General features: G+C 51.6%; 1 protein-coding gene across 1 annotated transcript in view; it reads right to left on the reverse strand.

Moving 5' to 3' along the window:
- The window catches only part of ITGA9 (integrin subunit alpha 9), a 367262-nt gene that overhangs the window by 273367 nt on the left and 74346 nt on the right, over nt 1–19549 (reverse strand). Inside the window, exons 10-13 of the mRNA XM_075547054.1 lie at nt 18633–18738; nt 15803–15897; nt 10513–10603; nt 7499–7544 (exon numbers count right to left, since the gene is read on the reverse strand). Coding sequence (XP_075403169.1) covers nt 7499–7544; nt 10513–10603; nt 15803–15897; nt 18633–18738 — 338 coding nt within the window. The remainder of the gene's footprint in view (nt 1–7498; nt 7545–10512; nt 10604–15802; nt 15898–18632; nt 18739–19549) is intronic.

Genomic DNA, 19549 nt, shown 5'->3' on the forward strand with positions numbered 1-19549 from the left:
CCGCAGCCCCCCAGCTCAGGAAGGCGTGAACCTCCCCCAGAGAAGGGTCAATGTGCTCCGTGCATATTTCTCCTGGTTTTGGAAGTAGCCTGTTTCCTGCAGAATGAACGTGCGACTTCACAAGCATAAAGCCAAAGTCGGTGGTTAATAAAAGCCCACCTGGCTGTAGCCATAAATGAACCACCAGATGTTGGGGGTTGCTTAAAATTTCACCCCATTAAGTTCCCAGTTCCATTTTAATAGGAAGATGTGCATATGCTTAAGAGAAATCTCTACAGCGCAATTCCAGAAAGAGATGCCCGTTCAGAGAAGCGCCAACGCCTGGATTGACATTGTGAGCATGAACCAAGTCCCAGGCCTATGGAAGGGGTCCAATGCCTCCCGTCACATACTGCTAACAATGTCCCTGGTCTTTCTCCAGGAGAACTTGATCCATTGGACTTAAGCAAAGTTGCCAGTTCTGAAACCCACTTAGGGTTTCCAGGGACTCTTTTTTTTTTTTTTTTCAAAAGTTGACTGCTAGCCCTTCCTTCCTTCCTTCCTTTCACAGCACCTCTGGGTGGACTCCCACTGCCACCCTGTGGGTTAGTGGCTGAGTGAGCTAACCACTGGTTTGAACTGCCTGGATGCTCTTAGGTAATTGAGTCCCCATTGATCACATCAGAGCATTTCACAGCTGAAGAAATCAACTCTCCCCACCACCCAGCCTTAGGACCAAATGAACCTAAATGTAGAGCCACACACTTGTCCCTGACTTGGGCCACCTCCCCAGGGTGTGCTGGACAGGCACCATGAAGACCAGGGCTTCCCAGGGGCTGCCCCCGGGCATCCAACACAAGGGGACAGAAAATAGCACCACTTTGCTCCCACTGCAAACACCTGCTCAGGTAAGTTTCACCTAAGCTGTGACTCAACCTGCTCCCCCTGCCCCTGCCCTCACAATGAAATCCTTTCACCTCTAAGGGCCCCTGGCCTTCACACCCCTGAGGGTACATAATGAGATTAAGGGGCATTAGCAGCCTGAGCACAATGACCTCTCTGTGTATGCTGCTCCCACAAAGAGCAGCCTCAGGGAGGACAGGACAGGACAGGACAGATGGGAATGACAATGGACAGCCAGGGAAGAGGACAGGGAGGAAACCCTTGGTGAGAAGGAAATGAGGGGACAGTCCACACAGATGGGGCTAGGTGAGGTCACCACTCCCACCCCTGCTGGGGATGTGGATCTTGGAGCGACTGTGGAAAGTAGGCAGGAGCCTGGGTGTCTCCGAGCAAGCCCAGCTGTGCACCCAGAGGAAGCCGGGTAGTGGTGCCTGAAAGAAGTCCAACATCCTGGTTGGTCTTGACCAGCAGTTCTCAACCTGTGGGTCACAACCCCTTTGGGGGTCAAACGACCTTTCACAGGGGTTGCCCGATTCATAACAGTAGCAAAATGACAGTGGTAAAGTAGCAACGAAAATAATTATATGGTTGGGGGTCACCACAACACAAAGAACTGTATTAAAGAGTCACAGCATTACAAAGGTTGAGAACCACTGTTCTTGAAACATTCTCTTCGGATTCACCCTTTGAGAAGAGGAAATAAGTGAGGAAGTGGATGGTCTGCCCCCAGTCAATGCAGGGCTGAGACCCTTGAGCCCACACTCGCTGAAACCCGCTGCAACAGAGAGTCTGTTCCAACGCGTGGTTTCTGAGACTGGGCATCTTTATTTTACAACCTCTTCTGTCTCTCTTGGAGCCTCTGATGGGCTTGAACTGCTGACCTTGCATGCTGAGCAGTTAACGCTGAGCTCACAGTACGGCAGAGCTCCTTACACCTACTAAGGTGACTAGCAACGGTCAAGTTCCATATCTGCCCGGCCAGCCTGCAGTCCCATCCGGAGTTGAGATCAGAGCGCATTTATACTGATAGTTTCTTCCTGCTTTCTCGCTGCCACGCAGTTGATGCTGACACAGAGACCCTACAGGACAGGGAAGAACTGCCCCTGTGGGTTTCTGAGACCGTAACTCTGCACAGGAACAGAGAGCCCCATCTTTTTCCCACAGAGTGGCTGGTGGTTTCGAACTGCCAACCTTGGGGATCGATGCCCAGCATGAAACCAGGAGATGGTCAAGATCCTTGCTAAAGGGGTGCTTTCCAGAGCAGACCTGAAGACTGAGACCCACAGGAGCACCGATCTGTTTCACAGGCTTAGATACCAAGCAGTTGGTCTCTGTGTCACCCATGCCACCCACCATCCCCCACTACTTCCACCCTAAGAGAGCCCCCGCCTGCCCAGTCCCTGGCCTGCTGAGAAGACATGCCCAGCCTGTCATGTCACATCACCCCAGGGGCCACCTCACTGGAGAGGACGCCCAGTTTCTCTCCTCAAAGGAAGGATGTGCAGAAGATGGGGTGAGCAGAAAGAGGCAGGCAGTCTGACAAAACCACCCCCGTGAAGGTGTTAAAATAGAACCCTTTGGAATGGTCAGCAGGGCCCCTCACAGGCACCCCTCTCTCTGACATCTGCCAAGTCAGTGCCCTCAACCCCAGCTCTTCAACACCGAGTGTTGCTCTTGGCCCGGAAACGCCCAGAAATCTCTCATCGGCCTGTCTCATCCCTTCCTTTGACCTCCGAAAGCAGAGCATCAGGCACCGGTCACCTAACACAGGACGGCCCTCCCTGCTGAGCTCAGACCGTGGCTGAGTCAAGCACACTTCCTGTGGGCAGGGCTGGGGCCAGCCGCACCCCTGCATGTCCCACAGCCCCACATGTACCTGCCAAAGGGCGCCCAAGGACAGGACAGACTGCAAGTGCTTTTAAAGCTTGTTTGAAAAAAAAGCCGGTAGCTGGCCTACTTCTTTCTGATGGCTCTGGGACCTTTCAACCCCTGACATGTTGCTGTTTCTCGAGTCACTTTGGCCACCTGCAAGGTGGGTGCCACCTGCAGGCCAGAGACATGGGGACAGAAGAAAAGACCTAGACCTCTGGGGATTTCATTAGGCTGTTGAAGCACCTCCGGGGTCACCGACTGCCAGGGAGCCAAGTCACGGCCGTAGCACCGAAAGCCGCTTTCGGTTCTGGAAGATTGTCTCTCAGCTGCAGGCCCCAAAACCTTCCTAACCTGCACATTCACTGGGGGCTCGCTTCCTCGGTACAGAAGGGACAGGTGGGTGTGCATGTGCGTGTCTCACCTTCACTTATCCGATCCCACCCAAACCGAGATAGGGCACACTCACACTAGCCTGCCTCGCAGCTGTGGGCTGGCAGGGAGCTCAATCAGCTGAAGGCTAGTGGGCTGCAGCCTGTTGACTGATGATCCCACCTGCCTCACCTGGCAGATCTGCCCTGCCATCCCATCCCTGGTTCCTCCATGCCCCCTCCCCAAAACCACTCCTCCACCCCAACCCCCACTCTCCAAGAATGCCCTCATGGGAGGGTTCAGATGTGGTCACCCTCAGCTTCACCCCTCATCCACATTCCAGCCTAAGCCTCACCCTGACCGCATTCCTGTCCCTTGAGATGGGGCTCCAGAGAGAAAGCCCCTTCCACACCCCTAATCTTTGCTCCAGATCCCACACACCCCACCTTCGGCATCCCATCCCCGCTATGTCTCCTCAGGTGCCCCTTCCCCTCATCTGCACCGTGGTCCCCGAGCTCTCCTCCCTGGAGGGCCTGCCCTGAATCATCTGCCAGTCCCATTTGCTCCCTAGCTGCCAAGCTTCTGGAAAGGCAGTCAGGATCCACAGTATGTTTTCTGGTTCCTCCTCCTCTCCTCCGCCCACAGGCGTCTGCCTCTGGCCCCACCACTTCTCTAGAGCCCCGCCACCCTCGGCCCAGAGACCTTCCCACCAAAGGAGAAGACCTTCCCTCGACCCTGCCGGCCCCTCTCAGCTGCGCTTGATGCCACTGTCCTGCACCACGTGGTCCTGCTTTCACATCCTCATGTCATTCAGCACAATCTGGGGCGGGGGTGGGGAAGAAAACTACCTGCCTTGATTTCCTTATAGATCCAATTGGGGATGTATAAATGAGGATGATGATGTCTCTGGGTGGTACAGTTAAACACTGGACTACAGGAAGGTTGGCGGTCGGAACCCACCCAGACTGCCTGAGAAGACAAGCCAGAGATCCGCTGCGGAAAGTCAGAGCCGAGGGAGTCCTCTGGATCGTTCTCCTCTGCACACAAGGGGCGCCTCTGGGACTCGGAATCAACTCAAAGGCAACCAGTAAGAAACGCCCCTGTCGCAGGGTGGTTATGAAGATTAAGGGCTGGTATTCCATCATCCTTTAGTTTTACACTCTCCCCCAGGCCTCTCCTATGTTCCGGGAACAAGGGAATGGATGAACCAACCGCAGTACAGACCGTCGCTACCTGGACCCCTACTCAGTCATAATATCAAAGAACACAGCAGCAGGGGTGAGCGGAGACACATGCTAGCATGTGAGCGGAGCCAGAAACAAGAGAGCATATTGAGCAATCCCATCTGCGTGGAGTACTAGAACCGGCAGACCTGACCCACGGTGACCGAAACGAATGGAGCTGGCCTGCATGGTTAAACAGAGACCAAAGGAAGCTTTCTAGGGTAATAAAAGCAAACATTCTTTATCTTGATGGGCGGGGCAGTTACTCAGCGACTGGTCAAAATGCATCTAACCATGCTGAAAGGGGTGCGTGTTGTTGTACGTAAATCATACCGCAACACAACAGGGGAAGGAAAAAGAAAGACAACAGAGTTAACGTACATCAAGTGCCTTACACAGGTTCTGGCACTCACCACACTTCAGTCACACTGTAATTTACTTATCTCCCCTGGCCTGAAATACCGGGCCTTGGATGAGGCAGCCTAAAGGTCAGCAGTTTGAACCCCCACAGTAAGAAGTGCTGCGTAAGAAAGGCCTGGAGATCCGTTTCCATCCAAATAACAGCCAAGAAAACTTGCAGAGGGTCTGTAGAAGCCGAATCAATTCTCTGGCATGTGATTTTCTTGGGGGTGCCGGGGGGGGGCGGGGGGGTTGGCTAGAATAAAAACCAGGAAGTAAGCCTGCACACTCTCCACTGTATCCCCAAGATCTGACACCTACTGCATCTCAACAGGTAATTGTGGGTGAGTATTGGCCTAATACATGACAGAATGGGTCCCTCTGACCACACAACCGCGACACGCTCCCCCTGCTCCTGCCCCAACCGCGCTTCTCCACTTTCTTGTTCGTGTGGGCACCTGCCCTGGCTCTCCCCCAACCCCTCTTCTCTCCACACATGCTCTCCCCAACACTGTCCTGGACAGATCTCTCCGTCCCTGTTAATGCTCTGCTCCTGCCCGGGTTGGGACCTGGGGTCTCCCATCCGGCATTTTCACTCCCTGGCATGCTTACACCCACGCACAGGTGAGGCGAGTGGTTAACAGGTTCACCTGCTCGCTGTCAGGCTGGAGGCTCGAGTACTCCCAGCAGGGCCTCAAAAGCAAGGCCTGGCCATCGGGCCCAGCCGCTGAAAACCCTTCTGTGCGCAGTTCGACTCTGGCCTGGGGTGGTTATGAGCTGCAAGGGTCTTCACAGACCAACAACCACAAGAGCCAAGTTCTTGAGAAGGCTGTTCCTCGTCAGCATGGGAAGGGGCGGGGGGCGAGAATGCCCCATTGGATTGGAGCTCATTCCAGCCAAGGACTACTCGCTGGTTTAGCAGGGCCCGTTCCCAACCCACGGAAGCCCAAGAATGTGCTTCCGCTCAGGAGGGATCTCGGCAAACCAGAGTGAGGTGCGCAGGGTGGTGAGTCCTCTACAAAGCGCAGTGTGAAGTCAGCAGCAGGGACCACCCGCTTTACCTCTGAACTGTACCCCGCTGAGCCAAGAAGGCGGACTTACTTCCCTGCGGGAAGGGAGCAAATGGTAAGGAAAGCAAGGCCCCAGGCACCAGGAGGAAGAAAGGAAGGGCCAGGGAGGCTTCACTGCAGCAAAGTCACCTCCTGGGGGACACAGACAGCAGAACCCCGCCAGCTGCCCTTGAGATGACACCCACTGGTGGCATCCCTGAGGTGTCTCAGTTGAACTGGGTGCCAAGGGTAAGGTGACCAGATTTTAACATTGGTAAAGCAGGACACCATGAATAAAACTCATATCCTGGCGAAATAGCCACATGGTAGCCGAAAACTATACCTTAGCTTGTGCATTCTTTCAAAATATCGGGACTTTTTTAAAACGCCGTAGGACGTGGGAAAGATTGTTAAAAATTGGGACTGTCCCACCAAAAGCGGGACATCTGGTCACCTTAGCAAGGGGCCCTCCCCAGAACCTCTCCCTGAGCATGGAACTGTTTGTGGCACCCCCCGGGGGGGGGCGGGGAGACTCCAAGCAGAATTTAAAGAGACAAACTTAACCCAATTTGTGTCAGAGTTGCTGAAACGGGTACTGTTCTAGATGTGTGATGTGAGTTTCCTCATTCAGTTCTCAGGAGAAGCCAATGGAGAATTGTTTAACACATGAGCGTCCAGACACAGGGCACTTCTCAGAAAGCGCGCCTAGAAACGGCCCTCCGTGGCTTGAACCCAGGCCAACTGGCCCAAAGCTCATTTTCTTCACCTCCTGGGGTCAGTCCTGCCTCGTCAACCATTCCATGTCGTAGTAGAGTTCTCTGAAGTCCAGTCATTTCCCTGGTTATAAAGCCCCACCCACAGGGGCATCACCCCCACCAAGGTGAGGCTGCGTAGCCCCAAAGTGGTGGTCCAGGAGGAAGCACTGCTGAATGAGGAGAATCTGGCGGGTGGAAGCCCATGCCTCTGGGGCCTCCTCTTCCAGCTCTACGCTCCGACTGCTCCATTCCAGAACCTTCTGCCATGAGGTGATTAACAAAAGCTAAGAGCTGGCTCCAAGTGGAATTCTGCCGCCTCTGACTCACACAGTTGGAAACGCTTGAAGATGGTTCTTGGAGGGCTTGGCGAGCCCCAGAGCCTTTGCAGGAGAGAGCTCAGGATGCCTGAGCTTCAACAAGGCTGCATTCACGACCATCAAGCCTGAGGGGGAATGGGCAGCCGCTCCAGGTCTGTGGGGTGTGGGCTAACCACAGCGCAGGACCCCCACTGGACACTGTGCGTGGGGACCGACTCACCGTGAGGAGACAGGGTGTGGGGACAGGTGAAGAGCTGAGAGGTATCTCTCTGCCCCTTTGGTGTTGTGGCCCCTACAAAGGTCGCTTTGCAGAGGACATTCATGCAAGGGGCTATCCATGGACAAATGGGCAATCTCAAGGGCTCAGACCGCCCCCCCTCCCCCCCCCCACCGTCCCTGGAAGCCTGAGCAATGCTATCATGTCCTGCCCATAAACCATGTGAGGCCCATCAGGTTCACCTCTGGGATCGAGGATGGCAAACAAAACTGAGAAAATGAAAGTCACACTCCTACCTCCTGCCCGCAAGACACGGGACAGATGGAAGAGCTGACCGATGGTGACCACTGCCCCTGGGCATCCACCCCTCGGCCATGGAGGGTGTAATTCGAGAAGCACAAGGGAAGCATCTCACCTTAGAAGGACCACGCTGTCGGACATGAAGGCTCCGATCGTTACATCTGAAAACAAGAATTCACAGCATTCAGAGACTCGCTGACGCCTGTCTCCACCCACCCCACAGTGAGGGACCACACAGCAAGGGAGCGCGCCCTGCCCAGAGCCTCCGACGGCCATTCTCTGGGCTACATACGACATAAGTAAGCATCAGAGCTGTGCAGTGTACCGGGCTGCTGGCCACCCACCTGTGACAATTCAAAGTATAAAATGCACACTGGGTCTCAATGATCGAGTGCCCCAGAGTTAACTTTCTCGGGAATCATTTGTATACTGACTGTGCATTGAGGTGACCTATCGGCTTCCCTGATCAGCATTAGGCCATGTAAGCATTATTGAAATGAATTATTAAGCAGTATCAAAATTAATTTTACCCCTTTCCTTGAACTGCTCTGTGCATGTACAAGGAACTTAAACCGCATGCACGGCTCACACCGTCTTTCTCTTGGTCAGTGCGGAATGGGAGAGAGGCAGACTGGAATTGAAGGACGTCTGGGAAAAGCTCAAGGCTCTGTAGAGCACCTCGTTGCTCCCCCACTCACCCGATGCACCCTGAAAGTCACTCAGCCTCCCATAGCTTCCTTGTCTGGAAAGTGGGGATAATGATTCCCCTCCCCGCCCCCCCGCAGTTTCGTCCAAGGACACTCTGGCAGTGCAATGGTTAACTAAGCATGCAGCTGCTGACTGAAAGGCCAGTGCTTCCCATCCACTGCTGGGTCCTCAAGAGAAAAGCGGGTTGTTGTCAGGGGCCGTGCGCCAGTTCCAGCTCACAGGGACCCTCCAGAATTAGACACAGCCCGTCCTGAGTCATCCTCACCACCGCTGTCTGTGTGTCTGCGCCCCTTCATTGCTGGAGCTACGCTCCGTCTCATTGAGGTCTGCCTGCTTTCCCTTGACCTTCCACTTTACCAAGCATGATGTCCCTCCTAAGGGACATGTCCCTTACCTATGAGTCAATAAGGAAGACAGTCTCACAATGTTCTTCGCTAAGTAGCATCCCAGCTACACATCATCCAGGACAGATTCGTGTGTGAAGAGAAACCCTAGAAAGCCTTAACATTCAAATCACTGCCATCGAGTCGATGCCAACACCTGCCCCTGCGGGTTTCCAAGACTGTAACTCTTCATGGGAATGGAGAGTCTTTCTCCCATTGGCTACTGGTGGTTTGGAACTACTGACTTGGCATCTAGCAGCCTGAAGCCAACCCACCACGCCACCAGAATTGCTGCAGAAAGCCATGAGGGGCCTTCTATTCTGTCCCACAGGGGGACTGTGAGTCAGAACTGATTCCACAGCACATAACAGCCATCTTTTCCCAAAGCCGATATTTAAATCGGGTTACCATATGTGAAAACGCTTGGTAAACGATCAACCAGGGGCATACGTGTTAACTGGAACAGTGATATTTATTCCTTGATCCCTTTCGTTTCAGAAGTAGTGACCGCAGAGCTGCCATAGAAATGTCTGTCAGCTCTGCCTTACGGATGCGCAAACTCTTCATGCCACATGACTCCACCACCTGCCTTCTTCCCCGACACATCAGTCCCTCGGACAGTGCCGGGGCTCCACTGCGCCTGCACAGAACCAAGCGTCTGAATCCACAGCACTGACTTCGCAGCCATGCAGTGAGAGCTCACAGAGGAGGCCCTGATGTGCAGCTGCTAAAGCTTCTGATTGTGGATGTGCTGGTTATTTTTCAACCTTCCAACACGGACTGGATAGTTGAATCTTTTTAACCTGACTCATTTGTGATCCCCTTATGGACAAAGCACGGTAGGAATGTCAGATATGAGCAGATCTGTCCCCGATGCACAGAGAAGCAGCCAGACTACTGAGAAGCCTGGCTGGACGCCCACCACAGTGGGTCTCGGCCCCCTTTCCCCTCGGCTCCCCTTGTCTATAAAGGGAGACCATAGCCCCATCCGTTCCTACCTACCTACGAGGTTGACTGTAAGATGTGCACTGCAGATGGAAGCAATTTGCACACATTAAAGCGCTAATCCAATATAAGGTATTATTTCGTGGTGACCGTGAATGGCCCAGAACTGCCTTCTCAAACACAAAAAGACCCATGAGGCTCTAACTTGGAACTAATCCGCCAGCACCAACGCCCTCTCCCCAGTCCTGCTCCTGGCCCTGTAAAGGGGGGATGGAAACTCACGCCTTAACCAACGCAGACTCAGGTCCTTCCACGGCACGGCATTCGTTTACCCAGACCGGTCCATGGCATTTCCCGTGGAAAGAGAGTTTGTCTACAAAGGCAGGTTGACCTCTATTTTCCGAGAAATTGTTTCTTTTTCCGAGTTCTGTAATACTTTGAGCTTCTCTCAAATTCTGATCTGTTTCCCCTCCCCACCTCTCCAGACACCTCCAGCACCCTGATGCCAGGGCAACTTGACCTAAACCGGATGTGACTCCGGCTTGGGGTTTGATCATACATTTTTATTCAATTAACCTCGAGGACCACCAGGCATTAATTAACTCTGAGGACAAGCCAGACAGCCACGAATGGTAAGGGACAGTTAGCTTGCTTGCCTAAGATCTGCCTGCCTGTCAGATCTCTCTCTCGACTTTCTGGGGGCTAATGGGGTTTAGCTCCACTTCCCCTCTTACCCCTCCAGATTGGGGCACCTCAACGATAGTGAAACACCAGGGAAGTGAGTTCCAAGGGCCCTGCACCTCCTTCTGAGCTGTGCCTTTTAAACGGCAACACCTTCTTCTTCATTAAAAAGAATTACTGCCACAGAACTTTCTGTGAAGTGCCCTTCACACTAGATCATTTTAAATCCCCAGATAAACTTGCCCTGGTAATTTTCTCTTAAAACCAAACACCGGGCAACACACTCCTATACTGGCATAGGAATTTTCCTAGCCTTCAATGAATGCAATAATGACTGAACAAACTGGACATTGTTCTACCTCCAGCATTTATCTTAGGGTATCTCATGTTACCTTGAAGAAAAACAGCTTACCAGGGTAGCCGTTCCCATCCATATCAATGCCCCCGGATATGGACTGGCCAAACATCCGCAGAACTGAACTTATCTTCCGCCCAGACAGTTTCTGAAACAGATCATAGGGAAATTCAGTTGCCAGAAGAGGTCACAGGCACAAATAAAAACCCGTGACCCCTGTATCCCAGCTTCCCTGGGACACTTGGTATTGAAAGTGCTGAAAGACAGATTTAGCTCTCAATCAATAAAAGAGGGAGGTCATTCTAGTGGACAGGTAAAGAGTACACATGCCTTTGTCATTCTTCGCCTTTGCCCAGTGGTGTCATTCAAAAATTGTCCCAAGTTCCACCCAGACTCGTGGGATCAAGTTTTGTCACATGTTGAAGTTCAAGGTGAACACAGCGTCTCTTCCGTTTTGGGCGAAGGGTCTCTGTTTAGTCACAGCTACCACCTGTGTCTCTGACTAGGATGCTAAGAACATATTTGCCTGATCTCGTGCAACTCCAATATTTACTAAAGATTTCACACACCCCTCCTAAGAGGCACTCTTGAAGGATCTTCCCTAGATAGTCAAATAATTAACCCACCAAGCCGGAAGAGATGACCATGGGGAAACTCTCAAGCAAGTCAAGTAGAGGAGAATCTACAGGTTCTGAGCATTCTCATTCTCTCTCTCTCTCTCTCTCTCTCTCTCTCTCTCTCTCTCTCTCTCTCTCTCTCTCTCTCTCTCTCTCTTCCATCAAGTGAATTCCAAGGCAAGACAACCTCGTGTGTTACAGAGTAGAACTGCTCCATAGAGTTTGTTGTTGCTGTGGGGGTGGGGGTAGGGTGGGGGTGGCGACGGTGGTCGCGGTCGTGGCGGTGTAATCTTTATGGAAGCAGTTCGCCAGGCCTTTCTTTCATGGAGCTGCCAGGTGAGTTCCAACCACAGATCAAAACTCAAAGCAAACACTGCAATTGAGTTGATTCTGACTCCTAGAGACCCTGGTGGACAGAGGAGAACTTCCCTTGGGGGTTTCTAAGCCGTAACTCTCCACAGCCTCAACTCTCTCCTGTAAAGAGGATTAAAGACCTTGGCCAAGTCAACCTCAGCCTCCCTGGTCCTGAAAGGTTTGTCAGCTGTAGGAAAGTATTTAAAATCTGATGATCAGCCTCATTTGAAGCTCAGCTCCACCGGGCCAAACCATATGGTGCTTAGGACTAGTCACCAGTTAAGTTCAACACACATGAACACAGGCTGCACGGGCCCGGCTCAAAATTATCTGTGGCCGCCGGTTCCTCAAGCTGAAGTGGGGACCATGAGGCACCCATACAAAGGGTACCACTGAAACATCGAGATTCCAGAGTCAGAAAAGCCCCACCATCCGGCAGCTGACCTCATCCTTCCCCCCTTTTTCTTTATGGTCTTCCAAGGGACACTTACCGCTGATGCCCGCCCTGCAGATGCCCAGAGAAATGCTTCACTTTCCTACGTCAGAACCAGAATGGACAGCTATTGAAGAGGCTGGGAACCCTGCTCTCCTTGCCCTTCTCCTTACTAAGCCATCGTGCCAAAAAGTGATGGGGGGAGGGGGTGGGCGGGGCTTTCCATAGGATCCACAGAGGAAAAAGCCCGAGCCACACTCCCCACAGCCCTCCTGGTAATGATCTGAGGGGTCGCTTGACATGTAGGGAAGCTTCCAACAGAGACCAGGCAGAGCATCCAAGGACCAATCAGAGCGCTGCAGGGAACACTGCAGAAGGGCTTTCATGCTTGCAGGCAGTGCCCCACAACCCACATGGCTCCATCTAAACAAACATGCACGTGTGTCTGCCCGGGACTTCAAAACCGCACACGGAAGCTGGCCAGCGCAGCCCTGAAGGCCGGCCCAGGAATGCTCCCAGCAGCTTGCCCAGGGATTGCGTTTCTCTGCAAGACTGCGGCGGGACAGGGAGAAGAGTGAAGGGGTGGTCCATTTGTGGTAGTGATGGTTGGGGGGAGGGAGATGCAGGTTTAGTTTAGCCCACAGACATCTGCAGGCCATTAAGCTATAAAGCCAGGAAGATAAGTCTGCTCAGTGCTAATAACCCTAAATGAAAACCAGGCGCCTCAGAAAGCCTCCGCTTGACCAGGTTTACACGCAGTGTCCGGTGAAGCCCCAGGTCACAGCCGCTGCAGGCGCAGGCAGGCCCAGGGGCGTTGGGACTGAGAAAACCAACACTTCCCACGGGCCACTGGGAAAGGGGCGAGAGTGAAGGAGTACCGGGGAAGAAGCCGAGGCCCGATCTCACTGTTTACCCAACAGAAATAATACCCACATGGGCCAAAGCAAAGCAAAGGCAGTGCCCACGGGGTTTCTCTTGGAACCAGAGAGCCAGCCTCCAGTTCGCCCACACAATACCCACTCTGTCCCAGGACCGGGCCCCGAGGAAGGAAAGGCTTCTTTTTCCCCTCAAGCACTGGCAGTATCATACACATTCGTATTAGCAGCTTCGAAAAGGAGACTCATCGAGGTTTCAGGTTTGGGGGATTTGGGCGGGGCGTTGGGGGTGGGGTGGTGTGTGTGTGTGTATGTGTGTGCGCGCGTGCGTGTAAGAGCTCAAACCCACTTCTCGTTGCCGACGCCAAGCATGCCAGCCTGCATGCTGACCAAGGCAGGACGGCTCCAGCTGTTGAGCCCTGCTTCCTACTAAGGACACTCCATGCTAACCACAACATTTCTACTTCAGTTCTCTGCAGGGATTCCACCCAGCAACAAAACAAAACACTGGAAGGCCCTGGGCAGGCAGGCAGGAGGAGGAAAGAGAGGGGCCCTCCCAGATTGCCTCCCGGCAGTGTGATCTGCTTCCGAAGTCCAGGAGCAAGCTTCCAGGAGGAAGCCTGGAACAAAACCCTGCGGTGGTCTGGAATGGTTGGCAGCTCCCCACCCTGGGGAGACTGTTCCCGGCCCAGGGCAGCTCTCACAGCTAACTGTGGCCAGAGCCCTCTTCCTTGGCCATGGCCACCTAAGAGGCCATTGCTCCCCTTGCTCTATCTACCGAACGTAGCCCACTACCCCTCACCTCCCCCGAGGATGCCTCCTACCCAAATACATTTACATCTGTTGTCTTATGTGCCATGAAGTGGGTCCCACCTCAGGGGGACCCAGAGCACAACACCACAAACAAACGTCCTCCACAGTCTCCACAGTCAGGTAGGGGGCAGAACGCTGGGGTCCTCCGACCTCTCATGGACTGATTTGGGGCTATAGCTAGCCAGGCCTTTCCCCCCAATGCGTCTTCTGAAAGCTACCATGTTCAGCACCATAGCTGCATGCAACGAGCCACTGAGGACAGCGAGGGGTGGCTGCCCTTGACGTGCACGGTGTGGGAACTGGACACAGGTCTTCTGCATGGAAGGAACGAATTCTACCGCTGAACTACCAACAGCATCCCGTTTACACGTTCCTGACTACACTTGCCTACTGGGCTTCCAGAGGCAGAGGGTGGGGTGGGGCTGGGGGAGGGGCTTCTTTGTCCAAGGTGGGGTTGAGAATAGTGGGTACAGTAGCAGGTTTGGGAGTAAGCTGGCTACAGTCTCGAGGCCCATAGGGTCGCTTACTAGTTGGTGATCGTGGACAAGTGCTGTAGTCGCCTGGGAGATGAGAGACAGAAAATCCATCTCGCATGACTGCTGAGTGACAGGGCAGGGGAAACATGGCCAGCAGCTCCTGAACTAAGACCTGGCAGGCTTGCCACGTTGCTGAGCAGGAGGCACCGCAAGATGGAGCCCAAAAGTCCATTGGCAACTGACTACCCACCCAACCCCCTAAGTTCTACCTTCTTCAGGGAAAAACAAGAATGTAAAATATTGTGCTTAAGTTTATCTACTCCAGCGGTTCTCAACCTGTGGATCGCAACTCCTTCGGAGGTCGAGCGACCCTTTCACAGGGGTTGCCTAAGGTCCTCAGAAAACACCTATTTCCGAAGGTCTTAGGAACCGAGACACCACTCCTCTATCTGTCTCCAGGTGGGTCCACTCACATGCAGATACACCCACATACAAGGACCCAGTGAGAAGACTGCTATTCACACTATACCATGCCTCAAGACAAAATTTCATTCCTTTGCCATTAGAAATAAATATTTCACAATATATAATTACACATTGTTTTGTGACTAATCACTATGCTTTAATTATGTTCAATTTGTAACAATGAAAATGTATCCTGCATATCAGATATTTACATGATGACTCATAACAGTAGCAAAATTACAGTTATGAAGTAGCAATGAAAATAATCCTATGTGGGGGGGTCACCACAACATGAGGAATTGTATTAAAGGGTCGCAGCATGAGGAAGGTTGAGAACCACTGACCCACTGCCTCTTAAAACTGCAAAGTGAATCTTCTACCTTGACCACAGCCTTCGCCATATGAGCAGGGTTTTGACACTTTACTATTTCAAGTCATAGCCCCAAAGAGAAGAGTCAGTTAAAAGTGCTGTGTCCTTAGCAATAGTCAAGCTAAGGAACTCATTTTAGTAAGCTTCTCTGTGATGAGATCTGTGAACACGAGTGGGGACATGGCTCTCACACAATCCGTGCTCCGTAAGTAAGCATTCGCGATCACAGCCGTCGGTTGATGCTGAGCGTCTTCTTTTGTCACTTGCGAGAAAGACGTTGGCTTGTTCCGCTCTAGATACAGACGTCCACAGATATCCTGGCAGCGCTTCTGCGGGGAGTGTGACTTCCTTTTTTCCCAGGGGCTGGGCTTGACACCATCAGCAAGACTGAACGCCATGCTGATACGGCAAAAAAACACAACTCACCACTTCCGTGTTCCCAAGCCTGGGTCGCCAGGCCAGGGCTTTGACTAGCTCTTTTGTTTGATGCCAAGTGTGACTACCTCCCTGAGATAAAGGCCTCGTGGCCTTTCTGGGTCATTGTCTCCCTAGACTTTATCTCAAATCATAGTCCCTGGCCTAACATAGGTGACTGACCTCTGGGAATAACCAAGACAGGAAGTCCTCCCCCTCTTAAATAAATAGCTCTACTCCACTGGCAGAAATTTGGACATTGCGATCTATACGCAGACAGCAAGACTCCAGAGTCCCTAAACATGAGAAAACCTAAGAATCTGCTGACTCTGCTCTGTATTTAATAAACAGTATCAATGGTTTCTATCCCGTCACTAGAGTGGGGGAAGCCTAAGAACTCGTGGACAATTCTATGTACTGTTAACATCTTGCTCATAGCAAAGGTTTGCTACGTGCTGAATGAATGAATGAACGAACTAATGGACGGGCAACTGGGTGGACAGTTTTCACATCACTAGCTCATCAATTACCATTGAGTAGTGAGGGATGACCCCACTGGCATCGCCATGATAGATATACACGGCCCCCGCAAAGTCATCCTCCTTGGGTGCACCAACGGCCACATCTGAAAGGAGAGAAATCGCTACGATGAGTAGAGCCATGAAGAATGATACAATATAGCGGCAGTTTCCCAATTCCCGCTGTCATGCCTAAGCCCCTCGGTATCAGAAAATTCTTGGTTGATTATTCAGTCATTAAAGTAGGCACATGGTCTCTGTCATGGAGAGAAATGTATCTCTCTCCTTCCCCCTCCCTAAAAAATAAAAATATGTGCCAACGGCAGGGTCATGAGTCTGTCTGAGTGGTTTGGCAGTCATGCGATGATGCAATCATCCCCCACCATGAGATCTGGTGGGATCGGCGCCTCAGTTCTAAGAGGATTCCGTTGGGTTGCAGTCCTCTTTCTCAGGTCACTGTCCCATCTGACCTCGGGGGAGTTTCTCTGGGGTGCAGCTGACATCACCGCTCCTCTTACAAGAGAGGGAAGGAGGGAATGGAGCAGACAGAGGGACCGCAGATCCACCAGGAAAGAAGAGCTGGGAACAGAGTGTCCTTCGGGCCTGGGGTCCCTCTGCTGAGGACCTTCTAGACCCAGGAGAAGACTAATGCAGAGACATGTGGCGATCTCAAGGGCCACAGATGCTAAAGGGAGACCAGAGCCTTCCTCCCAATCTGTGAACCAACAGAGAAGGAAAGCTTTCCCCGAGAGCTGACACCTTGAATTCAGACTTCGAGCTGTGATGGAATAAAAGTCCATTCTGTCTGTTAAAGGCACCCTTTTGATGCAAAGGGCTGAAGTGGAGAATGAATGCTTTGAGAATGATTGGGGCAGGGAATGTGCGGATGTGCTTTATACAATTGATGTATGTATATGTATGGATTGTGATAAGAGTTGTATGAGCCCCTAATAAAATGTTTTTAAAAAAATTTTTAAAGAACTTTAAGAGCCCCCAATATAATGATTTTTAATAATTTTGGAAGGACCTTTAGACAAGAGGAAAGATCTCAAAATATAATGCTTAAAAGTTTTATGCATAACATTAAAATTGTTACAAGACGTTCTGTCATTTTTCTAAGATGTACGATTGAGAAATAACAATCCTTTCTCACCATTGGCAAGTAGCTTAAGAGATCATAAGCCTAAGATTTATATATGTATATATATAATATGTATATATAACTTCATTTGTTCCTTAAGCAGGAACAAATTATAAAATCTACTTTGAGCTCTTAAGGAAAGCATATCTATATGCACTTCATTTACTTGGGTCCACAAATTAAATTTATTATTCAGAAGTAAAACATATTTTCCCCAAAAAATAATAATTTATAAATTATCAAAGGTTCATAAGAGAGCGGGGAGCAGGGAGGGAGGGGGGAAATGAGATGATTCCAGGGCTTACGTGGAAAGCAAATGTTTTGAGAATAATGAGGGTAACGAATGTACAAATGTGCTTTACACAATTGATGTATGTATGGATTGTGATAAGAGTTGTATGAGCACCCAATAAAATGATTTTTTTTAAAAACACCCTTTTGTAGTTACAGCATCACTAGGTAATGGAGAGTCACTTGAAATCCACTGCCACCAAGTCAATTTCAACTCACGGCAATCTTATTCAGGGGCTGTATATCTTCCCGGGGCGCAGAGAACCTCATCTTTGTCCCTTTGAATGGCTGATGTGTTTGCACTGTTGGCCTTGCTGTTTGAATGCAATGTGATACCCGATAGTGCCCAAAGGGCTCCTTAGCAACAGCATCAGAGCAGAAAGAAAATTAGCGAGGTAGGAAGTCTACTTGCAGAAAAGTTCCTATCTCTTCCTCATAGGTAAAATCAATGACCCAACCACAAATGACTTGCAAATATAAAGCCCACACTCATGTCTGTCTTGTCCAAATGGTAAAGTCTGTATGTGATGATTATTAAATGACTGAGGAAGTCAAATCAATTCCTGGATCAAGGAAATTTCTAGAATGGCATTCAATTCATCAAAAAAAAAAAAAAGGTCACTCTCACAAGCCAACAACTTCTAGAACAAAGCTTCCAGCATCCTAATGCCCTCTCGTTTCTTCCCCCTTTGTCATGTGTTTGCAGAAGTGAGGTTGATGGGGAGATGGGGGTCTCACTCTCTGAAAGAAGCTCTCTCTGCCCAGGGTTGGAAGGGATAAAAGAGCCAGAAGACCTGACCTGAGGCAAGAGCTGCCTCACTGACTCCCGCCTCAGTCCTTCCCAACATTAGTGCCCCAGTCTGCGCATGGCTCCACCACGAGAGATGGTGTCAATGGAGGCCAGAGGGAGGAGCAGAGAGGCCGAGAAGGATACTGCTTTCCACAGATGGACAGACACACATACACACCCTGCTTCAAACGTCATCCCAGCCACTTCTCATTAGGAAGGGAGATAAAGTGTAATTCACCCCTCGTTCATTTCACTAACATATGGTGGTGGCGGGTGGAGGGACAAAGGCCCCAAAGCAGAAGACTGTGGGGAGAGGAAGCTGGTTTGAGTCTCTCTGCCACATTCACCTCCAGTGGACCGTTCCCAATGTCCACGTCCACCCCGCACACGCAGCAAAGAGCGGGACGCCGACCAGCAGGGATGATGGCTCAGCAGCACAACTCAGAGCAGCTCAGGCTGAAGCCCGAAGGGTCCCCCGATGGAGAACAACTTCTCTGAGAGTACCCCTCCTCCCACCCACCAGCATGCTGACGGGGCTGATGCACGCGGGCTGAGCCAGGTGCACGGTTTGGGGTGTGTGTGGTGAGAGGTCAGCGAGGCAGTGCCCTGTGCCCACTGACCTGGGAAGCCGTCATCATCGAGGTCGCCCAAGCTGGCGATGCTCTCGCCAAAGTGTGCGTTGTAGGCTCTGTCCCCGGTCAGGGCCGGCTGCTCCTCAAGGACGCCCTGGGAAACAGGATGAAGGGGAAACAGAAAATAAAATAAAAGCAGAACCAACCAAAAGCACAATTTTAACAAGCCAGGGTTCAGAGCACCACCCTCCCGGCTCACACCCATCGACATGGAAATACCTGGGCTGAACCACAGGGCCAAACTTCTCTCTCCTGGTGCACAACGAGAACCAGAACCAGAGCCGCCAAAACGCTCCCATGCGCTTTAGCAGGGAGGAGCGGGGCCAAGTGGGTCATGACACCAACCAGCCTGTCAGCAGGAGCAGCTCAGCATTCCTTACGGAAGAGCGTGTGCCCCGAGAAGTTGTTTGGAAAAGGTATGTGTGGCTTTGTTTCTTTGTTTGTCTTCCTGTGTCTTGGGTTCAAGATTATAAAGGTGTTTGTCAGGACTGCTCTAAGTCAGACTCAGCTCAACTTCATGGGTCTGAGGTCTTGATAGTCTTGAGGGAGGGAGTCAAGGCTCAGAAATCTCAAACACCCGCAAGTTCTTAGCTGGGGCTGGGGCTGGATCTGGGGGCCCTGAACATAACTGTGCCTGCTGTCACATGTACTTCCCCGGTGCGTGGTGGCAGTGAACCCACCCGAGCATCCCCACCCTACTCTCCAATCATTCACATGTGACTGTCACAGTAGGTGACCAATGGAATGCTTCAGAGCCTAGAGGTAGGGCCTGCCCAGAGTAGAGGCAATCGGAATCCACCAGCCACCCTCAAACCATCCCAGCAGAGTCTTGATTTTTGTCATGACCAACTCTTGCGTTTTTGCTGGAACACCAACAACTTGCAACCTAAAACCAATAAGGATGT

The sequence above is a fragment of the Tenrec ecaudatus genome, chromosome 4 (genome assembly GCF_050624435.1).
Source record: "Tenrec ecaudatus isolate mTenEca1 chromosome 4, mTenEca1.hap1, whole genome shotgun sequence".
NCBI classification, from domain to species: Eukaryota; Metazoa; Chordata; class Mammalia; order Afrosoricida; family Tenrecidae; genus Tenrec; species Tenrec ecaudatus.